This window comes from Mustela nivalis (assembly GCF_964662115.1).
Source record: "Mustela nivalis genome assembly, chromosome: 3".
Taxonomy (NCBI): domain Eukaryota; kingdom Metazoa; phylum Chordata; class Mammalia; order Carnivora; family Mustelidae; genus Mustela; species Mustela nivalis.
The window spans coordinates 103,208,511-103,226,315 of NC_139022.1; the positions used below are offsets into that span (position 1 = coordinate 103,208,511).

At 42.4% G+C, this 17,805-nt stretch overlaps 2 protein-coding genes and 1 long non-coding RNA gene across 4 annotated transcripts in view; all 3 read right to left on the reverse strand.

Annotated features, from left to right (window-relative positions):
* The window catches only part of LOC309860937 (uncharacterized protein), a 174,382-nt gene extending 171,702 nt beyond the window's left edge, over positions 1-2,680 (reverse strand). Inside the window, 1 exon segment of the mRNA XM_082723362.1 lies at positions 101-2,680. Within this exon segment, the coding sequence (XP_082579488.1) occupies positions 101-2,524 (2,424 nt within the window). The 5' untranslated portion in view covers positions 2,525-2,680.
* A 319-nt stretch (positions 2,681-2,999) lies between these two features.
* LOC309862041 (protocadherin gamma-A1-like) lies at positions 3,000-12,201 on the reverse strand. The gene is made up of 2 exons (XM_082725337.1): positions 9,444-12,201; positions 3,000-3,073 (listed from the first exon to the last, which is right to left on the reverse strand). The coding sequence occupies exons 1-2, from the start codon at positions 11,862-11,864 to the stop codon at positions 3,056-3,058; spliced, it is 2,439 nt and encodes an 812-aa protein (XP_082581463.1). The 5' UTR covers positions 11,865-12,201; the 3' UTR covers positions 3,000-3,055.
* A 784-nt stretch (positions 12,202-12,985) lies between these two features.
* Positions 12,986-16,122, reverse strand: LOC309862047. 2 transcript variants are annotated; one of them, XR_014310294.1, is made up of 2 exons: positions 15,741-16,122; positions 12,986-14,837 (listed from the first exon to the last, which is right to left on the reverse strand). It is a non-coding gene; the product is annotated as an uncharacterized lncRNA (long non-coding RNA). The 2 variants fall into 2 exon arrangements; XR_014310295.1 differs by having other exon boundaries at positions 15,656-16,122.
* Between the last annotated feature and the right edge of the window lie 1,683 nt (positions 16,123-17,805).

Sequence of the window (17,805 nt, forward strand, 5' to 3'; positions counted from 1 at the left end):
AAAAATAGAAAAGATGGGGGTAAACAAAGGAGGCAGCTAAGTAAATAAATACATGTTTATTTTAGCAATAGCTTGTAAGTATATTGTGAAGGGAATTTACCTGGGGAACTGTTTCTTCTCCTTCATCTTCAAGTAAAGCCTGAGGTGCTGATAGAAAATCCTTTATCTCACAGCTCTCCTGGCTGATGAGCGTGTCCGCATAGTTGGGCTGGGGGAAGATCACGTGACTCTTGCGCGAGTCCGCGGTGAGGGACACCTCGTGCGAATAGGTCTGCAGGAAAGCCCGCACCCCGTCCACGCCCACGAAGTGCGAGGCCGGCACGCCCACCAGCCCGCCTCCTGAAGCCTGGAGCACGCGCGACGCGTGCCAGCGCCTCAGCCTGAGCGCCAGCAGCACGATGACGAAGGCGAGGAAGACACAGGAGACGGCCGCCACCGCCACCACCAGATAGAGCGTGAGGTCCGCATCGTCTGGGTCGGCGGGGGTCCCGATGCTGCCCAGGTCCGCCAGGACGTCGGGGATGCTGTCGGCCACGGCCACGGTGAGCGTGACGGTGGCCGACAGAGGGGGCTGCCCGTGATCCTGCACCGCCACCACCAGGCTCTGCTTGAGCGCGTCTCTGTCCAGTAGGGCCCGCGCTGTGCGCACCTCGCCCGTGTGCAGCCCTACCGCGAAGAGCCCTGGCTCGCTGGCCTTGAGCAGGCGGTAGGACAGCAAGGCGTTCTGGCCAGCGTCTCTGTCCACTGCCACCACCTTGGTGACCAGGTAGCCGGGCTCTGCGGATCGGGGCGCCAGCTCCACGCCTGTGGAACCGTCAGTGGGGAGAGCGGGGTACAGGATTTCGGGGACATTGTCGTTCTGGTCCAGCACAAATATGCTAAGTGTCACATTGCTGCTGAGTGGAGGGTTCCCACTGTCGCTGGCTGTCACCAATAGCTGTAGGTCTCTAACCTGCTCATAGTCAAAGGAGCGCAACGCATACACGATGCCGGTGTCAGAGTTGATGGAGATGTAAGAGGAGAGTGGTGTACCCTGAAGAGTGTCTTCGGTCAAAGAATAAGTTACATGGGCATTGTCATCACTGTCAGGGTCATGGGCCGACACAGAAATGATAGAGGCACCTCTGGGATTGTTTTCAGGAATATAGGCAGAGTAGGACACGTGAGGGAAGGTGGGTGGGTTGTCATTGATGTCTGCGACCTGCAGCAAAATGTAAGCATCCGAGGACAGAGATGGTTTCCCTCCATCTTTAGCAGTCACAGTGATGTTGTAAAAAGAAAACTGTTCCCTGTCAAGGGCTCTGGTTGTAACCAGTCGGTGGTAATTGTCCACTGATCTTTCTAACTTGAAAGGAAGGTTCTCAGGAAGTGAACATGTGATAAATGCATTCATCCCAGAGTCTCTGTCATGTACATTGAAAAGTGCAATTATGGTTCCTGGGGGAGAGTCTTCAGGAATTGAGCTAGTAACAGATGTCATGTAAAATTCTGGGGCATTGTCATTCACATCCAAAACTGTCACAATAACCTTTGTCCTGGTCAGAAGGCCCGGACCATCCTGGGCTTCAATATCAATTTCATGGACTTTGGCATCCTCAAAATCTAGACTCTTTGTGGTTGTTATCTCTCCAGACGTTGACTCAAGCTCAAATACCTGTGAGGTTTCTCCTGGATTTTTCTCTTGATAATATGCCACTTGAGCATTGTATCCCTCATCTGTGTCAGTGGCGGTCACTGTGAGTATCCGAGTGCCCACGGGAATATTCTCAGGAACACTTACAAGGTACTCGGGCTGTGTAAATACAGGCGCATTGTCATTCGCATCTAGGACGGTCACGCGGATGCGGGAGGTGCCGGATCGGACTGGGCTGCCTCCATCCAAAGCCACAAGGACGAGGTGGTGAATGGCCTTCTCCTCTCGGTCCAGGGCAAGTTCCAGCACCAACTCAGGGTGCTTGTTCCCATCCACTCCGCTTCGCACATCCAGGGAGAAGTGGTCATTTGGGTTCAGTTCGTACTTCTGAAGTGTGTTTTCTCCTACGTCTGCATCATGCGCACTCTTTAGGGGAATTCGGAATCCCGGGGCAGTCGTTTCACTTATTTTTAGCTCTAGTTCCTCTACTCCAAAGCGAGGGGCATTATCATTAATATCTGTTACTTCCACTTCTACTGAATAAATGTTTAATTTGTCTTCCAGGAGTATGTTAAAATTCACCAGGCACTGCACACTCTGAGCACAGAGCTCCTCTCGGTCTATCCTATCCTTGGTGACCAAACTGCCACTTCGCGGGTTCAGAGCAAAAAGCTGTGTCCTACCTCTGGAGACGATGCGGACTCCACGCTCTGCCAGTGCCAGGGGCTCCAGCCCCAAGTCCTTGGCGATGTCACCCACAAAGGAGCCTTTGTCGGTCTCTTCTGGCACAGAATAGTGCATCTGCCTAGCTCCGACTTCCCACAAGACAGCCAAAAGAAAGCAGAGCAGGGTAAGCCTTCCACATTGTGGCAATTTTTGCAGAGCCGCCATTTCTTCTGCTGCAATCTTTTCTCCCACGAAACTTCCAGCACCCAGTGTGAGATTCTGAAAGTCTTTATTCCTCAGGGTCTGAGGGAACCAGGATCACAGGACCCAGGTCACTGTAGAAAGAACTTTCAGCTGCTGGACTGATTTTTCTCCCCCGTGCGGAAGCTTGGGGGCCAAGCGCCCAGCCCTTTTTGTTGTGGGAGCAGTAAAGTTGGACTGGGTGTCTTGCACGCTTTTACTTCTAAGGTGGTCAACAGCGACGCTCAGAGGCCTAAGTAATTTCTGCACCCTCTAAGGCAAACCCTAAGTTACTTCTTGCTTGCTAGCTTTGTGACTTTCAAGTTGCTTTGAAGAATCTTAGTTTTAAGATACCTTAGAAGTAGCTCTTTCAAGTCAGGAGTCTTTTTCTCAGAATTAATAAGAATGTGTAAACAAATGTGACCTTGATAGTAGTTGCTAGGGAAGTGTTACTACTGAACACTCAAAGCATCCATCAAGGCTGCTTCTGCCCTTGCTCCAAACATCTCCAACTTCTTATTTTATATTCAAAGACTGTAAGATCAACTTTAGAACATTAGCTACATTATCTTCTAAGGTCATATATTTTGGATTTCTGTGCTTGATGCCTTAGAATTAAACTTCAACATCTGTATTTTAAAAAGTGAATTATCCAACACTTAATTGGGTGACTATTGTATACCCGGCAATTTGCCTTTTGTCCCCCATTTGTTCATAAGAAATGATGAACCTGATTAACACGGTCCTTGCTCTCAGGAAGCTTACAGTATAGGGGAGGACACAGAAAACTAAATGGAATATTTTAATAGAATATGTTAACTGCTACAGAGGTGGGAAACACTGAGCAATGGAAAGGGGTACATAAGAAGGGTATCTAACCTAGATCTCGGGGTCAAAAATTTCCCAAGACATTACTGAAGATGTCATAAACGGTAGGAACAAGGTAGGAATGGGTGAAGAGGCTGGAATAGTGTTCTAGACCCTCAGTACAAATGGTTGGAGGTGGAAGGCCGCAAGGAAATGTTAAGGAAACTGAAGGGGATTTTTCTATGTTCTTATTTTTTTAAAGATTTCTTTAAGAGAGAGCACAAATAAAGGGGAAAGTCAGAGGGAGAAGGCAATTAGACTCCCCACTGAGTGGAAAGCCTGACCTGGGGACCCTAGGACCCTGAGAACACAACCTGAGCCGAAGGCAGCCGCTTAACTCACTGAGCCACCCAGGGGCCCCTGTTCTTTTTCAAGATTGTTTTGGCTATTTGAGGTTCCTTGCTACTTCATATGAATTTTAGATTTTTTTTCTATTTCTGCAAAAAAAAAAAATCACTGGGATTTTGATAGGGATTGCACTGAATCTGTAGATTGCTTTGGGTAGTCCTCTAAGTTTTGGTAAGTACGCTATCAGGTTAAAGATGTTTCCTTCAATTCCTATTTTGCTAAACAATTTTAATCATGTGTTGAATATTCTCAAGAGCTTTATAATGCCTCTATTTAAATGAATATGTGGTTTTTTATCTTTAATTTCTTAATATGGAGTTTTGCATTATTAGATTTTCTTATATTAGAATATCCTTGCATCCTTAAAATAAACTCTATTTAGTCATAATTATAATATTATTTTTTAGTATATGGTAGATTGGGTTGGATACTGTCTTAATTAAAATTTTGAATCAACTTCTTAAATGAGATTGCCCACTTCTGATCTCACTTCAGTCTGTTTATCTTTTGGTTTCTTCCTTGTTGAACTTTTTTCATTTTTATTTTTATCCATTCCTCTGAGAATGGAAAAAATGGAAACCAGTGATATTGACTCACCTTGTTTTCTAGTAGGGCCTCTACTTTTTTAGATTTTTAAAATCTTTTCATCAACATTGTTTTGATGTTTCGGTACTCATTGAATAACTGTTCAACATCCCTTACTGCAGTTCTCTAAAGAATTACTGTTTTGAGGTGCTTTAGTGGCTCAGTTGGTTAAGTGACTGCCTTGGGCTCAGGTCATGATCCTAGAGTCCTTGGATGGAGTCCCGCATCGGGCTCCCTGCTCAACAGGGAGTCTGCTTCTCCCTCTGACACTCTCCTCTCTCACACTCTCTCTCTCAGATAAATAAATTTTAAACAATCTTTAAAAAAAGGAATTATCTGTTCTTTGTCTTTGGCAATAGCTGTTTTTACTCTGATATTATTTCCCACTCATGCTTCTTGCTTTGAATCAAATTGTTTTATTTTCCCCCAGTCTCTCCTGCTTTCCTTTCTCCTTTTCCAAGTCTTTGTTGTTAATCAGAATTTGGGGTTTTCTTTTAGAATCCTTAAAAACAATTTTTTTAATAGGCCATCTGCCTACTCTATATTAGTCCTAGCACTGGACTTCACAGAATTTTAACTTCTCCCCACTGGTCTCCGTATGACTTTTACTGTCTGCTTCTATTGCTTTATCATCAGAATTCTTTCTTGTTTGTATATTAATAAGTTATACTCTAAGCATTGTTTTTTCCCTATTATTTTCTTAAAGTTTATGCTGATACAATGTTTCTTTTTTTTTTTTAAAGATCTTATTTATTTATTTGACAGAGAGAAATCACAAGTAGATGGAGAGGCAGGCAGAGAGAGAGAGAGGGAAGCAGGCTCCCCGCTGAGCAGAGAGCTGGATGGGGGACTCAATCCCAGGGCCCTGAGATCATGACCTGAGCCGAAGCTCACAGAGGCTTAACCCATTGAGCCACCCAGGTGCCCCGCTGATACAATGTTTCTTGTTTGCCTTGTTTCTTGAGTGTCTTGCTAAACTCACTTATTTTAAATAATTTGTTTTGCTTTTAGTTATTTTATTTGTCTATAAATTTACCCCTAGGTACTCTTTCAGCTGTATTCCACAATTTAATTTAATTTAATTTAATTTTAAATATGCTCCACATCCAACATGGGGCTCAAACTCATGACCCTGAGATCAAGATGCATGTTCAACTGATTGAGCCAACCAGGTGTCCCTGTATTCCACAGTTTTAAATAATATTTTAATTTCTTTCCTTTGTTTAAAAGATTTTATTTATTTATTTACAGACAGAGATCACAAGTAGGCAGAGAAGCAGGCAGGGGGAGGGGGGAGCAGGCTCCCTGCTGAGTGAGAAGCCCCATGCAGGGCTCAATCCCAGGACCCTGGGATCATGACCTGAACTGGAGGCAGATGCTTAACCATCTGAACCACCCAGGCGCCCCTAATTTTTTTTCCTTTCTAAATAGTTCTTATTTCCATTGTGGTTTTTTAAAATCCAAGAGTAATTTAGGGGTATAGATTTAAGTGTCCAAACTTTTTTGTTTCCCTTTTACTATTGTTAAATATTTGCTTTGTAATTTTCCAGTTTTATTGAGGTACAATTAATAAATAAAATTGTAAGATATTTAAAGTGTACAACGTGATGAGATCATATATGTATACATCGTGAAAGGATTCCCCTTATTGATTTAATTAACACATCCATCACCTCAAATATTTATTTCTTTATATGTGTGAGAACACTTAAGTTCTCTCTGAAAAAATTTCTATTATACAACAAAATTTAATATTATCAACTGTAGTCTCCATGTTATATAATAGATACTCAGGACTTATTCTTTACTTTTAAAGATTTTATTTGTTTATTTGACACAGAGAGAGAGAGTGTGTGTGTGAGCACAAGCAGGAGGAGCAGCAGGCAAAGGGAGAGGAAGAAGCAGGCTCACCACACAGGAAGACCAAAGCAGGACTCGATCCCAGTACCATGGGATCATGACCTGAGCTGAAGGCAGATGCTTAAGGACTGAGCCACCCAGGAGCCCCAGGCCTTATTCATCTTACAACTGTAAGTTTGTACCCTTTTACCTGCCTGTCTCTATTTTCCCCACCCCAGCCTTATGGATTAAGTACATGTTATAAGGCACATATATTATTGATACTTTGAAATTTACTCTTTTTTATGACTATGTAGTAAATTGCTGTAGATTCCAGATGTTCATGCAAAGAACGGCTATTCTGTATTTGTTGTACATAGGATTCTATACAGATTTATTAGATCAAGCTTATAGATTCTATTGCTCAAATTTTCTGTATGCTTAGTAATTTTGTCCCTGTGGGGTATATTATTTCTTATGACACTGAGTTTAAATCTCTTGGTATTCTTTTCAAAGCTATATTGCTCAGTGATGGGGGCCTATATTTTTTATATCTTTTGGTTTGTCTGGTTTTTCATAATTATGAGCAGTTCATTAAAAAAAAAAAACACCATTGGGGCACCTGGGTGGCTCAGTTATTAAGTGTCTGCCTTCGCTCCGGTCATGATTCCAGGGTCCTAGGATCAAGCCCCACATCGGACTCCTTCTCAGCGGGAAGCCTGCTTCTCCCTCTCCCACTCCACCTGCTTGTGTTCCCTTTCTTGCTGTGTCTCTCTCTGTTAAATAAATAAATAAAATCTTTTAAAAAATCACCATTAATGTTTGTTGTCTTAAACACTACTTGCTGTTATATTAACACTGACATGACTGCTTTCTTTTGTGTGTCCACATATATATTTTTATTTTCACTATTTTAGTAGAATTTGCTTTAAGCATGTATCTTATTGGCAGAATATAGATGGGTTTTAAAAATCATCCAGCTTCGTAATTTCTGTATTTTAATAGCTAAATTTTGCTAACTTATATACATATAAAATAAAAAATTTTAAATTAACAGGAGCTGAGAAAATCCAGAATTGAAATAACTAATGTAACTTTTTTTAATGTCACTTTTTAAAAAGATTTATTTATTTGAGAGAGAGAAAGAAAAGTGCGTGCACATGGGGAGGGCCAAGGAGCAGAGTCAAGCTGACTCCCTGCTGAGCATGGAGCCCACGGGAGGGATCCATCCCAGGACCCTGAGGTCATGACCTGAGCTGAAACCAAGAATAAGATACTTAGCCAATTGAGCCACCCAGGTGCCCCATGAAATAACTTATGTTATTGAGAGTGTACTCCAAACAGAAAATAAAAATAAAAATCAATGCTTAGACATATAGAAGGATGAGAGAATTTTTTTAAAAAGCCATTAGACAGAAAACAGAGATACCTTAAAAATAACGACAATTTGTTGAAAGTATCTCACAAGCAACAATAACTCCAGAAGACGATGTTTCAACATTTTGGTTTGTAGATTTATTGATTTATTGTCAGAGAGAGTGAGCACAGGCAGACAGAGTGGCAGGCAGAGGCAGAGGGAGAAGCAGGCCTCCTGCTGAGCAAGGAGCCCGATGTGGGACTCGATCCCAGAACACTGGGATCATGATGGGATCATGACCTGAGCTGAAGGCAGCAGCCCAACCCAGCCACCCAGGTGTCCCTGGTTTGTAGATTTATTTTAAGTGGAAGAGTTTCTTAATTGCTCTCTCTCTTCTATTTTCTCTCCCACTCTCCCTCCCTTCTGGGTTCAGGGTTTTGTCTCTTAATAGTTTTAAAATTGTTTTTATTCCAGGTCCCAGGACATAAGTAGGTCTTTTAATCGTGTGCAGCAGTAGTAGTGTCAATATTACAGCTCATGTCTAAGAAACTTGGTGTTCATCTTCTGAAGCTAGCACCTGTATCCACTTTCCACCTTTGGTCTGCAGGTTGCAAAGTCATGACCACAGGAATTGGTAGGCAGCATTTTCATGCAATTTCTCCCTGTTTTAGGTAGTTGAGGGGCCGAACTGCTTATTTTCGATTCTAGTAGTAAGTCTGTAGTAAGTCTGGTTCAGGTTCCTTGTTTAACCTGAAGCACTCTGTCCCTGTAACAGTGCTGGAATGACCTCCTGATCTTATGCCTGTATCTAAGCCAAGACAAGAATTCCCATTTAGTGTGGCTCACCACTTTCTGTTCCATCTCTGACCCATATATATATTTATCTTTTATCTATGCCTTACCAAGCTTTTGATTTCTTATTTTTATAGTTTGTTTAGCTCTTTAATTTATTGGCACAGAGAAAGTTTATCAAAGCACGGACTTACTCCCCTATGATACATTTCTTGAGAAGAGTTAACACACACATTAAAATGGAATATATACTTGGTTGTTAGTCGCTTCCATTATAGGCATAATATACAAGTCAGGAGGCTTCAAAACAACTTCTCAAGTTGCATAGTAAATTTCCTGTCATTCACTTTATTACCTCATTTCATAAGTTCTTAAACATCTAATATATTCCTCAGAATACATGAATTATCTCAAAATAAAAGATGAAACAAAGGGCTAAGATATTCCACAAAAATTCCCAACATATATATATATATATATATTCCTATAACTTAATCCTAACACAACTAAAAATAGTATTTTAGACAACCTTTACCTCTTCAAATGTCCCCAAATAAAAGAGGCCTTGCTAGATGACATTTATTCTAAGTTTAGGGATAAATTAGTATTTATAACTGAGAGAAATTTAAAGCATTGTTAGTCACATAAATATTGGTGGATCTTTTCTAGTCAAACCCTATCCTTTCCAGATAAGAGAATGGTAAAACAAGAAAAATTAAATTATTTGAACAGAGGAAAGCAAGAAAATATTAGAAGTTGTATTTTCTTGTTTCTGATGCAATGCTCTTCATTGTAAAAATATTTTATTTATGTATTTGAAAGAGAGATCACAAGTAGCCAGAGAGGCAGGCAGAGAGAGGGAGGAAGCAGGCCTCCCTCTGAGCTGAGAAACCGAGGTGGGGCTCGATCCAGGACTCTGGGATCATGACCTGAGCCAAAGGCAGAGGCTTAACCCACTGAGCCACTCGGGTGCGCCTGGATATAAACATTTAATAATAATTTCCCAGAATCTGTAAATAGAAATCTACAAAAATAGTAATAGAACTGTTAATAGTAAAGAGTGACAGTAAATAAACTCTGATTATTTTTACCTAGAAAAATTTAGTAAAAGTTTACCTGAGAAAATGTTTCCTTTTTGTCTTCAAGTAAATCCTGAGATACCAGAAGAGGCTCGCTTTTCCCACAGCTCTCCTGGCTGATGAGCGTGTCCGCATAGTTGGGCTGGGGGAAGATCAGGTGACTCTTGCGCGAGTCCGCGGTGAGGGACACCTCGTGCGAATAGGTCTGCAGGAAAGCCCGCACCCCGTCCACGCCCACGAAGTGCGAGGCCGGCACGCCCACCAGCCCGCCTCCTGAAGCCTGGAGCACACGCGACGCGTGCCAGCGCCTCAGCCTGAGCGCCAGCAGCACGATGACGAAGGCGAGGAAGACGCAGGAGACGGCCGCCACCGCCACCACCAGATAGAGCGTGAGGTCCGCATCGTCTGGGTTGGCGGGGGTCCCGATGCTGCCCAGGTCCGCCAGGACGTCGGGGATGCTGTCGGCCACGGCCACGGTGAGCGTGACGGTGGCCGACAGAGGGGGCTGCCCGTGATCCTGCACCGCCACCACCAGGCTCTGCTTGAGCGCGTCTCTGTCCAGTAGGGCCCGCGCTGTGCGCACCTCGCCCGTGTGCAGCCCCACTGCGAAGAGCCCTGGCTCGCTGGCCTTGAGCAGGCGGTAGGACAGCCAGGCGTTCTGGCCAGAGTCTCTGTCCACCGCCACCACCTTGGTGACCAGGTAGCCAGGCTCTGCGGATCGGGGCGCCAGCTCCACACCTGTGGAATCATCAGTGGGGAGAGCCGGGTAAAGAATTTCCGGTGTGTTGTCATTCTGGTCCAGTACGAATAGGCTCAACGACACATTGCTGCTGAGCGGTGGGTCGCCACTGTCACATGCTACCACTCTCAGTTGAAAGTCCCGTAACTGTTCATAGTCGAAGGATCTCAGGGCATATAAGACTCCAGTGTCTGAGTTGATGGAAACATACGAGGACAGAGGCACTCCCTGGATGGAGTCCTCCACCAAGGAGTAAGTGACTAGTGCATTCTCATTGCTGTCGGCATCATGGGCTGTTGCAGAAAAGAGGGAGGCACCTCGAGGATTGTTTTCTAGAATGAAGGTAGAGTAGGAGTCCTGGGGAAAAACAGGAGGGTTGTCATTGATATCTGTCACTTGCAGTGAAATGTGAGTTTCAGTAGATAGAGCTGGAGTTCCATGATCTGTTGCTGTTACTGTGATGTTGTACCTAGAGGTAAGTTCTCTGTCCAGTGTTCTTTCTGTCACTAAATGGTAAAAATTATCATCCAACTTTTCTAATTTAAAGGGTAGATTTCCAGGAATGGAACAGGTAGTATCACCATTGTCTCCAGAGTCCTGGTCATGCACACTGATAAGAGCAATTATAGCTCCAGGAGGAAAGTTTTCGGGGACTGAAGTGGTGACAGAGGTCATGGTCACCTCTGGGGCATTATCATTTATGTCCAGAACTTTGACCAGCACCTTAGCTCTGGCCATGAGGCTTGCCCCATCCTGAGCTTGAATTTCCATTGAATAAATTTTGTATTCTTCAAAATCCAGGGCTTCCTTATTTGATATTTCTCCTGTGTAAGAATCCAGCTGAAATATCTGGGCTATTTTGTGGTCTATATTGTGAAATGAGTATGCTACTTCCCCATTGACTCCTTCATCTGGGTCAGTAGCTTTTACTGTAAGCAGCCGAGTGCCCAGTGGCACATTCTCTGGGACACTCGTGTGGTACTGTGCTTGAGTAAATGCTGGAGGGTTGTCATTTGCATCTACCACCTGAACATGAATGCGGAGTGTTCCTGAAAGGACTGGGTTGCCCCCATCAGAGGCCGTGAGGAGGAGGTGGTGCACAGCTTCTTCTTCCCTATCCAGGGGACTCTGCAGCACCATCTCTGGGAGTTGGGATCCATCAGCTCCCTGTTGCACATCCAGGGAGAAATGAGGATTGGAGCTGAGCTGGTAGCTCTGCAGTGAATTCATACCCACATCAAGATCTTGCCCCAAAGGTAGAGGGATCCTGGTACCTGGAGTAGTTATTTCATTCATTTTAAATTCCACGTCCTCTAACTGAAACTGGGGAGTGTTGTCATTAATATCAATTATTTCCACTTCAACAGGGAAAAGCTTCATTTTATCCTCTACCAAGATGTTAAAACTCACCAGACACTGCACACTCTGTGCACAGAGCTCCTCCCGGTCTATCCTGCCCGCTGTGACCAAGCTGCCACTTCGAGGGTTCAGAGCAAAAAGCTGCGTCCTACCTCTAGAGATGATGCGAACTCTGCGCTCTGTGAGCTCCTGAGGTTGCAGCCCCAGGTCTTCAGCGATGTTGCCCACGAAGAAAGCTTTGTCTGTCTCTTCTGGCACCATGTATCGGATCTTTCCAGCCCAAGCTTCCCACGACAGCCCCAGAAAAAGGCATAGCAGGAACAGCTCACTGCAGCTGAGCTGCTTCCCCCGAATCACCATTGCTCTCTCGCTTCGTAGTTTACTCCCAGTCCGGTACCGAGAGTATTGTTTCTCTGTTCTTCTGAGCCTAAATTAACCGAATTTTCAGAAGATTTCAGAGCAGAAAGTGGCCCAGAAGTAGGGTCTGGGAAGCTTCAGGGAGGCTGTTTTCAATCTGAAGATGATGGAGGTTCTAAGAAGCTTTTTTTTTTTTTTTTTTTCCCTTTTGGGGGTGAGAGTGCGCACGCGCAGCCTGTATCTCCCAGACTGGTGAACAGCGGCGCCCAGAGTCCTCACCAGTTACTACACTCATAGATAATACTGAAACTTACCTTTGTTAACCTCATCTATCTTTCCTTAAGTCTTGGTTTATTGTCAAGGAAGTAGTTATTGATATATAATATAATATAATATAATATAATATAATATAATATAATATAATATAATATAATATAATATAATATAATATAATATAATATAATATAATATAATATAGAAAATGAGAAACTATTATGTTTATTTAATCATATCTGTTACTAAATTGCAATATACAGTAGAATCTCAATATACCTAAGCTATCTGCTTTCCCTGTTTGCTATTCAGGTAATATCATCACAAGGAACAAAAATCATACCTCCACTTCTCTAGTATATCTTGACCACTTGACAGTTTCTCAGGCTACGCAGAAGAGCAACTACCCTTTGGTGAATCAAATAAAAACTAGAGGATAAATAAACTTTTAAAATGTAAGCTAGACTTTTAAAAATTGGACTGTCCATTTTCTTTCCATTGTGCTTTGAATATTTATTTATCAGAAACCATTGAATTTTGAAGGATGTGTTTTAACCATTTCTTATTTTTTCAAAACTCGTTTCTGAAGTGTCTATGTACTATGTGGATTTTAAAAGACCTTTAATTCACTCAAAGGCAATATATTTTGAATAGAACTTCACTGGAAAATGTCATATGAGTATCTAATTTAGACTTCAAATTTAAGAGACACAGAGGTAGTGATATTATTCTTCAAAACTGAGAAGGAAATGGCCACATCTTTATTTTTAGACAAGCCCTTAAATAATATGTGTTCTCCTAAAATCACACTTAATATTTTCTCCAAGAGAAACTGGTTTTATTAATAGAAATTTTTTTCTTTTTTTAAAGATTTTATTTATTTATTTGACAGACAGAGATCACAAGTAGGCAGAGAGGCAGTCAGAGAAAGAATGGTAAGCAGGCTCTCCACTGAGCAGAGAGCCTGATGCGGGGCTCGATCCCAGGACCCTGGGATCATGACCCGAGCAGAAGGCAGAGGCTTTAACCCACTGAGCCACCCAGGGGCCCCAATAGCAAAAAATTTTTTTCCCAATAGCAAAATTTTTAAACTAGATTGCCTTCCTTCTTTTACTCATTGCAAAATTAGTAAAAGTTTACTAAGTAAAATGCCTTGAGGCTTTGAGTGATTTATCTTTACCCAAAAGTTAGGGAAGAATGTTCTCTGCATCCGAGAGGTTAACATTTTAGGAACAAATTGGGCCAGATACTGGCAGTCAACCTATGGATGTGACTGAAAAGAGTAGAGAAAATAAAGCAATAAAGGAAACAAAGGTCACAAGAATAGTTTTTGGAAGGAGAATATCCATTCCTGTATAACCAAATGTATGGTTTCTCAGCTTCTCAAAACAAGCATACAGAGTCCAAAGGCAGTAACTTAAATATTCAGTGAACCTCTTTAACTAATGCAAGGAGAGGACTTTTTACCAGAAAATGTAAGTTTTTAGAATGTGCACTAATAGGCACAAACTTTTCACCAACATGACTGTCTGGACAAATGAAAAAAATTTGAAAACACACAGCAACTAGAAAGTGAATTTGTAGAGCTTTTCTTCCTCCAACAACAGCAAAAAACCAAGCAGAGTTGATTTAGAACAGGATATTTACAAAATAAAAGTGTTAAAACTCACAGGTAGATATTTGAATCCAATGTAACACTGAAGGTTGCAGTGCAGGCACCAAAGAGAACATACACTTAAAAGATGTTTCTTGAGTGAAAGAAATAAAATTAAAATTTAGCAAAATATCCGAAGCCACAAAAGGACTGCAGAAATAGGGCAAATCTCACTTGCTGAAGTAAAAGCAACTCCAAATCTAGGCTTGGACCAAAGACCGGACTGAAAGTAGGGCTGGAGGAGCCTCACAGGACCAGGGTGATGGCCAGAGTCACTGTGAGGAGAAGAGCATGGATACAAAGGACAAGGCCACAACCAGGTAAAACTGTGGCTCTGTCTGCCTGCCAGCAGGTACCAGGCCATTGCTGGGTTCTGGCAGCAATTCCTCTAAACTGTAGGCAAAGACTAGCTGTAGGATGATGACTGTTGGTATTGTGTGCAGTGACCAGCAAGCCCTGTAGAGCAGCGTCTCTGCTGCTCACAGGACCACAGTGCTAATCTCACTCTTGTGCCTCCCCAGGTTGAAGAGTCATATTAGCTAGTCTGAAGCATGTAATAGGATAGCCAGGCAAGGCTCTTCACTTGACGTCCACCTTAGTGATCAGGTAGCCAGTTGCACTGTGCATGGTGCCACATCCAAGAGGGCATGATTTCTGGCTGCAGCTCCTGGCACAGTGCTGCCTGTGCATCTTCATTGTGGTGGTCCACCAACACAAGGAGCCTGCAGTGAACATCATCGTGCTCTGCACTAAGACACAATGGATGATGATGCACACGGTACTGGGTTGCTGGTCAGGAAGAAATAGGCACATAGGGCCCCACATCTGGGTAAGAAGCACTAAAGTGTGCAATGGAGGCTTTGAGCAGGCATTCTCATTCTCTTGGGCCATATAAGAGGTCTGCTGGAGAGCAAAAGCATTTTTGTTGATGGGGGTGATTTGCAGGGTGATGTTTGTGCTGGAGGAGAGAATAGCTTATCCTTGGTGGCTCGGGTGGTGACACTGTACTTCAAGTACTGCTCCCAGTTTAGAATTCCTTCTGCCTGTATCTAGAAAGAATTACAAAGTAATTCTTATAGGTAATTCTTATAAGCAATTGCTTGTTTATTACTTCCTACAGTATCTTTTATCTCTGCACTGTTTTGGCTTGGGCAACCAGAGTTCTTGCCTTGCCTACACAGCCAGCTGAAAGTCATCTGCACAGCATTATAGTTCTCAACCTCCACTTCAATCAGGATTCTGAAATGGACCCTTAAACTGCCTCCAATCTTCTCTTCTACTAAATGTTGCAACTGTCATGTTCCAAAATCAAAGATGGCACTGTTATTACTGGATGGCAGATATTTTCTATATTCCCTGGGAGACTGTGTAGTAAGTGTAGGGGAACTCTACCTTAAGGGTGTCACCTAAGTCAGTGGGGAACCACCTGACGAATGCAGATGATGTGGTAGAGGGCAGGTGAACTGTGCTGTACTCCTTGTGGCTCAGTATGGGAGGACTGGCATTAGTCTCCATCTCTTATATCTTGTCATGAGCTGCTTCTACTGCTCCCCACCATGAAGTGGTGGCAGCTCTGTTCTTTGGTCCATTCCTGCCCTACTCATCTCTTTTACTTGTGGGGACTACGGAGATGGGTATTGAAATTAATGTGATAAATTCATAGAGAATTACTTGCAGGATCCAAACATACTGGGGTTTAAGAATGAATATGCTACTATTAAGATGTTTCCTACAATTTTCAAAACAAAATGTATTAAAAGCCACAAATTATTTATATCCAGGGTGAATATATTTATATAAAAAGCATTTATGGGATTTCCAAAGGAGGGTTTCAGATTCAAGATCCCAAAGACTTCCTTTAGCATACCTGCTAGATCTAGCCTGTCATTCTCCAGTTCCTCCCTGCTGTCCTTGCTGGCGCTGGCAGTAAAAAGAGGCTTCCCAGCACTCACCCGTAGTTCCAGTCACCAAGACGCATATCTTTGCCCAGTTTCTCCACTTTTAAACCACTGGCTTTTTCTTCTGGACTCTCACAGCACATCTGATGTGTAGTTCACTAGACAGAACAAAGACGCCAGTAAGGGAAACCGCTTCCTGCCCGCCAAGCATCTTCCTGGTGGGGATCTTCTTATTTATTCTTGATGCTCCTTCTCAGATCTTAATACACCTTGCCTTGGTGGCTTCCAGATTACAAAGGTGTGCTGGAAAGAAAAGGCAGCACTTCACTCTGGTTCATTAAACATCCTGGCATTTCTGATCCAGATATTTGGAAAAGATGGTGGTAGAGAAGACATTTGGAATCCACTCCAGACGCATTTCACAAGTCGGCGGGGATCACTGGGTCAGAATGCTAACGGATTGCTTTGTTTCATTTTATCCACGGATTAGGAGACAGCGGCACCCAGAGGCCTGGTACTATATCTACTGCATGTAATTTCTCAACCAGGTGACTGTATTTGCTTTATTTCCAGGGCTTATTTTAGACAAAGGCTGTAAGTCGTTATTTATTTTTGACAAAATATTAAAAAATGGAATTTTCACAAAACTTAAACCAAGCACTTTTATTAAAATTCATCAACTTAAAATAATTCATATCGAATTTTTCCTCTTGGTATGAGGACAATACACTACTGAAGCTTCTTTTCCTTAAAAAAATTTTTGCTCAAGAAATTATCCATTGTAAAAAGAACTTTTCATTATGAAAAGATACTCTCACTGTAAATTCTATAATAAAAAATATTTACTATACAAAAATAGAAAATACTGATAAAAATTTAAAATCACCAGTAATTATATAATTATTATATCGTATTTGATGACTACTCATACTTCGTTAATACATAATACTTCTTCTTTGTTTTGTGGTAATATACACATAATATAAAACTTAACATTTTAATCATTTTTCAAACAATTTTAAGTGTACAGTTCAGTGGTATTAAAATACATTCATAATGTTGTGCAACCATTACCACCATCAATCTCCAGAACACTTTTCATCTTGTAAAACTGAAACCCATACCCATTACTTAATAACTCTTCATTCTCCCTTCTCTCCAGCCCCTGGCAAACACCATCTATTTTCTATGATTTTGGCTACTCTAAATACCTCATACAAGTGGGATCGAGCAGTATTTATTGTCTTATGACTGGCATATTTCCATAGCATAATATCCTTGAAGTTCATCTGTGATGTAGCAACTGTCAAAAGTTCCTATCTTTTTTTTTTTTAAGATTTTATTTTTGTCAGAGAGAGAGACGGAGAGAGAGCGAGCATAGGCAGACAGAGTGGTAGGCAGAGACAGAGGGAGAAGCAGGCTCCCCGCCGAGCAAGGAGCCCGATATGGGACTCGATCCCAGGACGCTGGGATCATGACCTGAGCCGAAGGCAGCTGCTTAACCAACTGAGCCACCCAGGCGCCCCAGTTCCTACATTTTTAAGGCTGAACAATATTCCACTGTATGTACAAACCACACTTTGCTTATCCATTCATCTGATAGACAATTGCGTTACTTCCAAATTTCAGCTGCTGTGAATAATATTGCTATGAGGATGGGTGTGCGAATGTCCCTTTGAGGGGCACCTGGGTGGCTCAGTGGGTTAGCCCTCTGCTTTCGGCTTGAGTCATGATCTCAGGGTCCTGGGATTGACCCCCACATCAGGCTTTCTGCTCAGCAGGGAGCCTGCTTCCTCCTCTCTCTCTGCCCGCCTCTCTGCATACTTGTGATCTCTCTCTCTGTCAAATAAAAAAAAATCTCAAATGTCCCTTTGAGTCTCTGCTTTCAATTCTCTTGGGTATATATAGAGAAGTAGAATTGCTAGATCACATGGTAATACTATTTTTAATTTTTTGAGGAAATTCTACAGTTTCTCACAGTGGCTGTGCCATTTTACATTCCCACCAACAATGCACAAAGGTTTCAAATATTTTAATACTTGCTAACATTTATGTATTTTGTTTTTTTCATAGTAGCCATCATAATGGGTGTAAGGTGGTATCTCATTGTTTTGATTGG

Coding starts and splice junctions, on each gene's coding strand:
- LOC309862041 (XM_082725337.1), bottom strand. CDS start 11,864: ATGGTGATTCGGGGGAAGCAGCTCAGCTGCAGTGAGCTGTTCCTGCTA.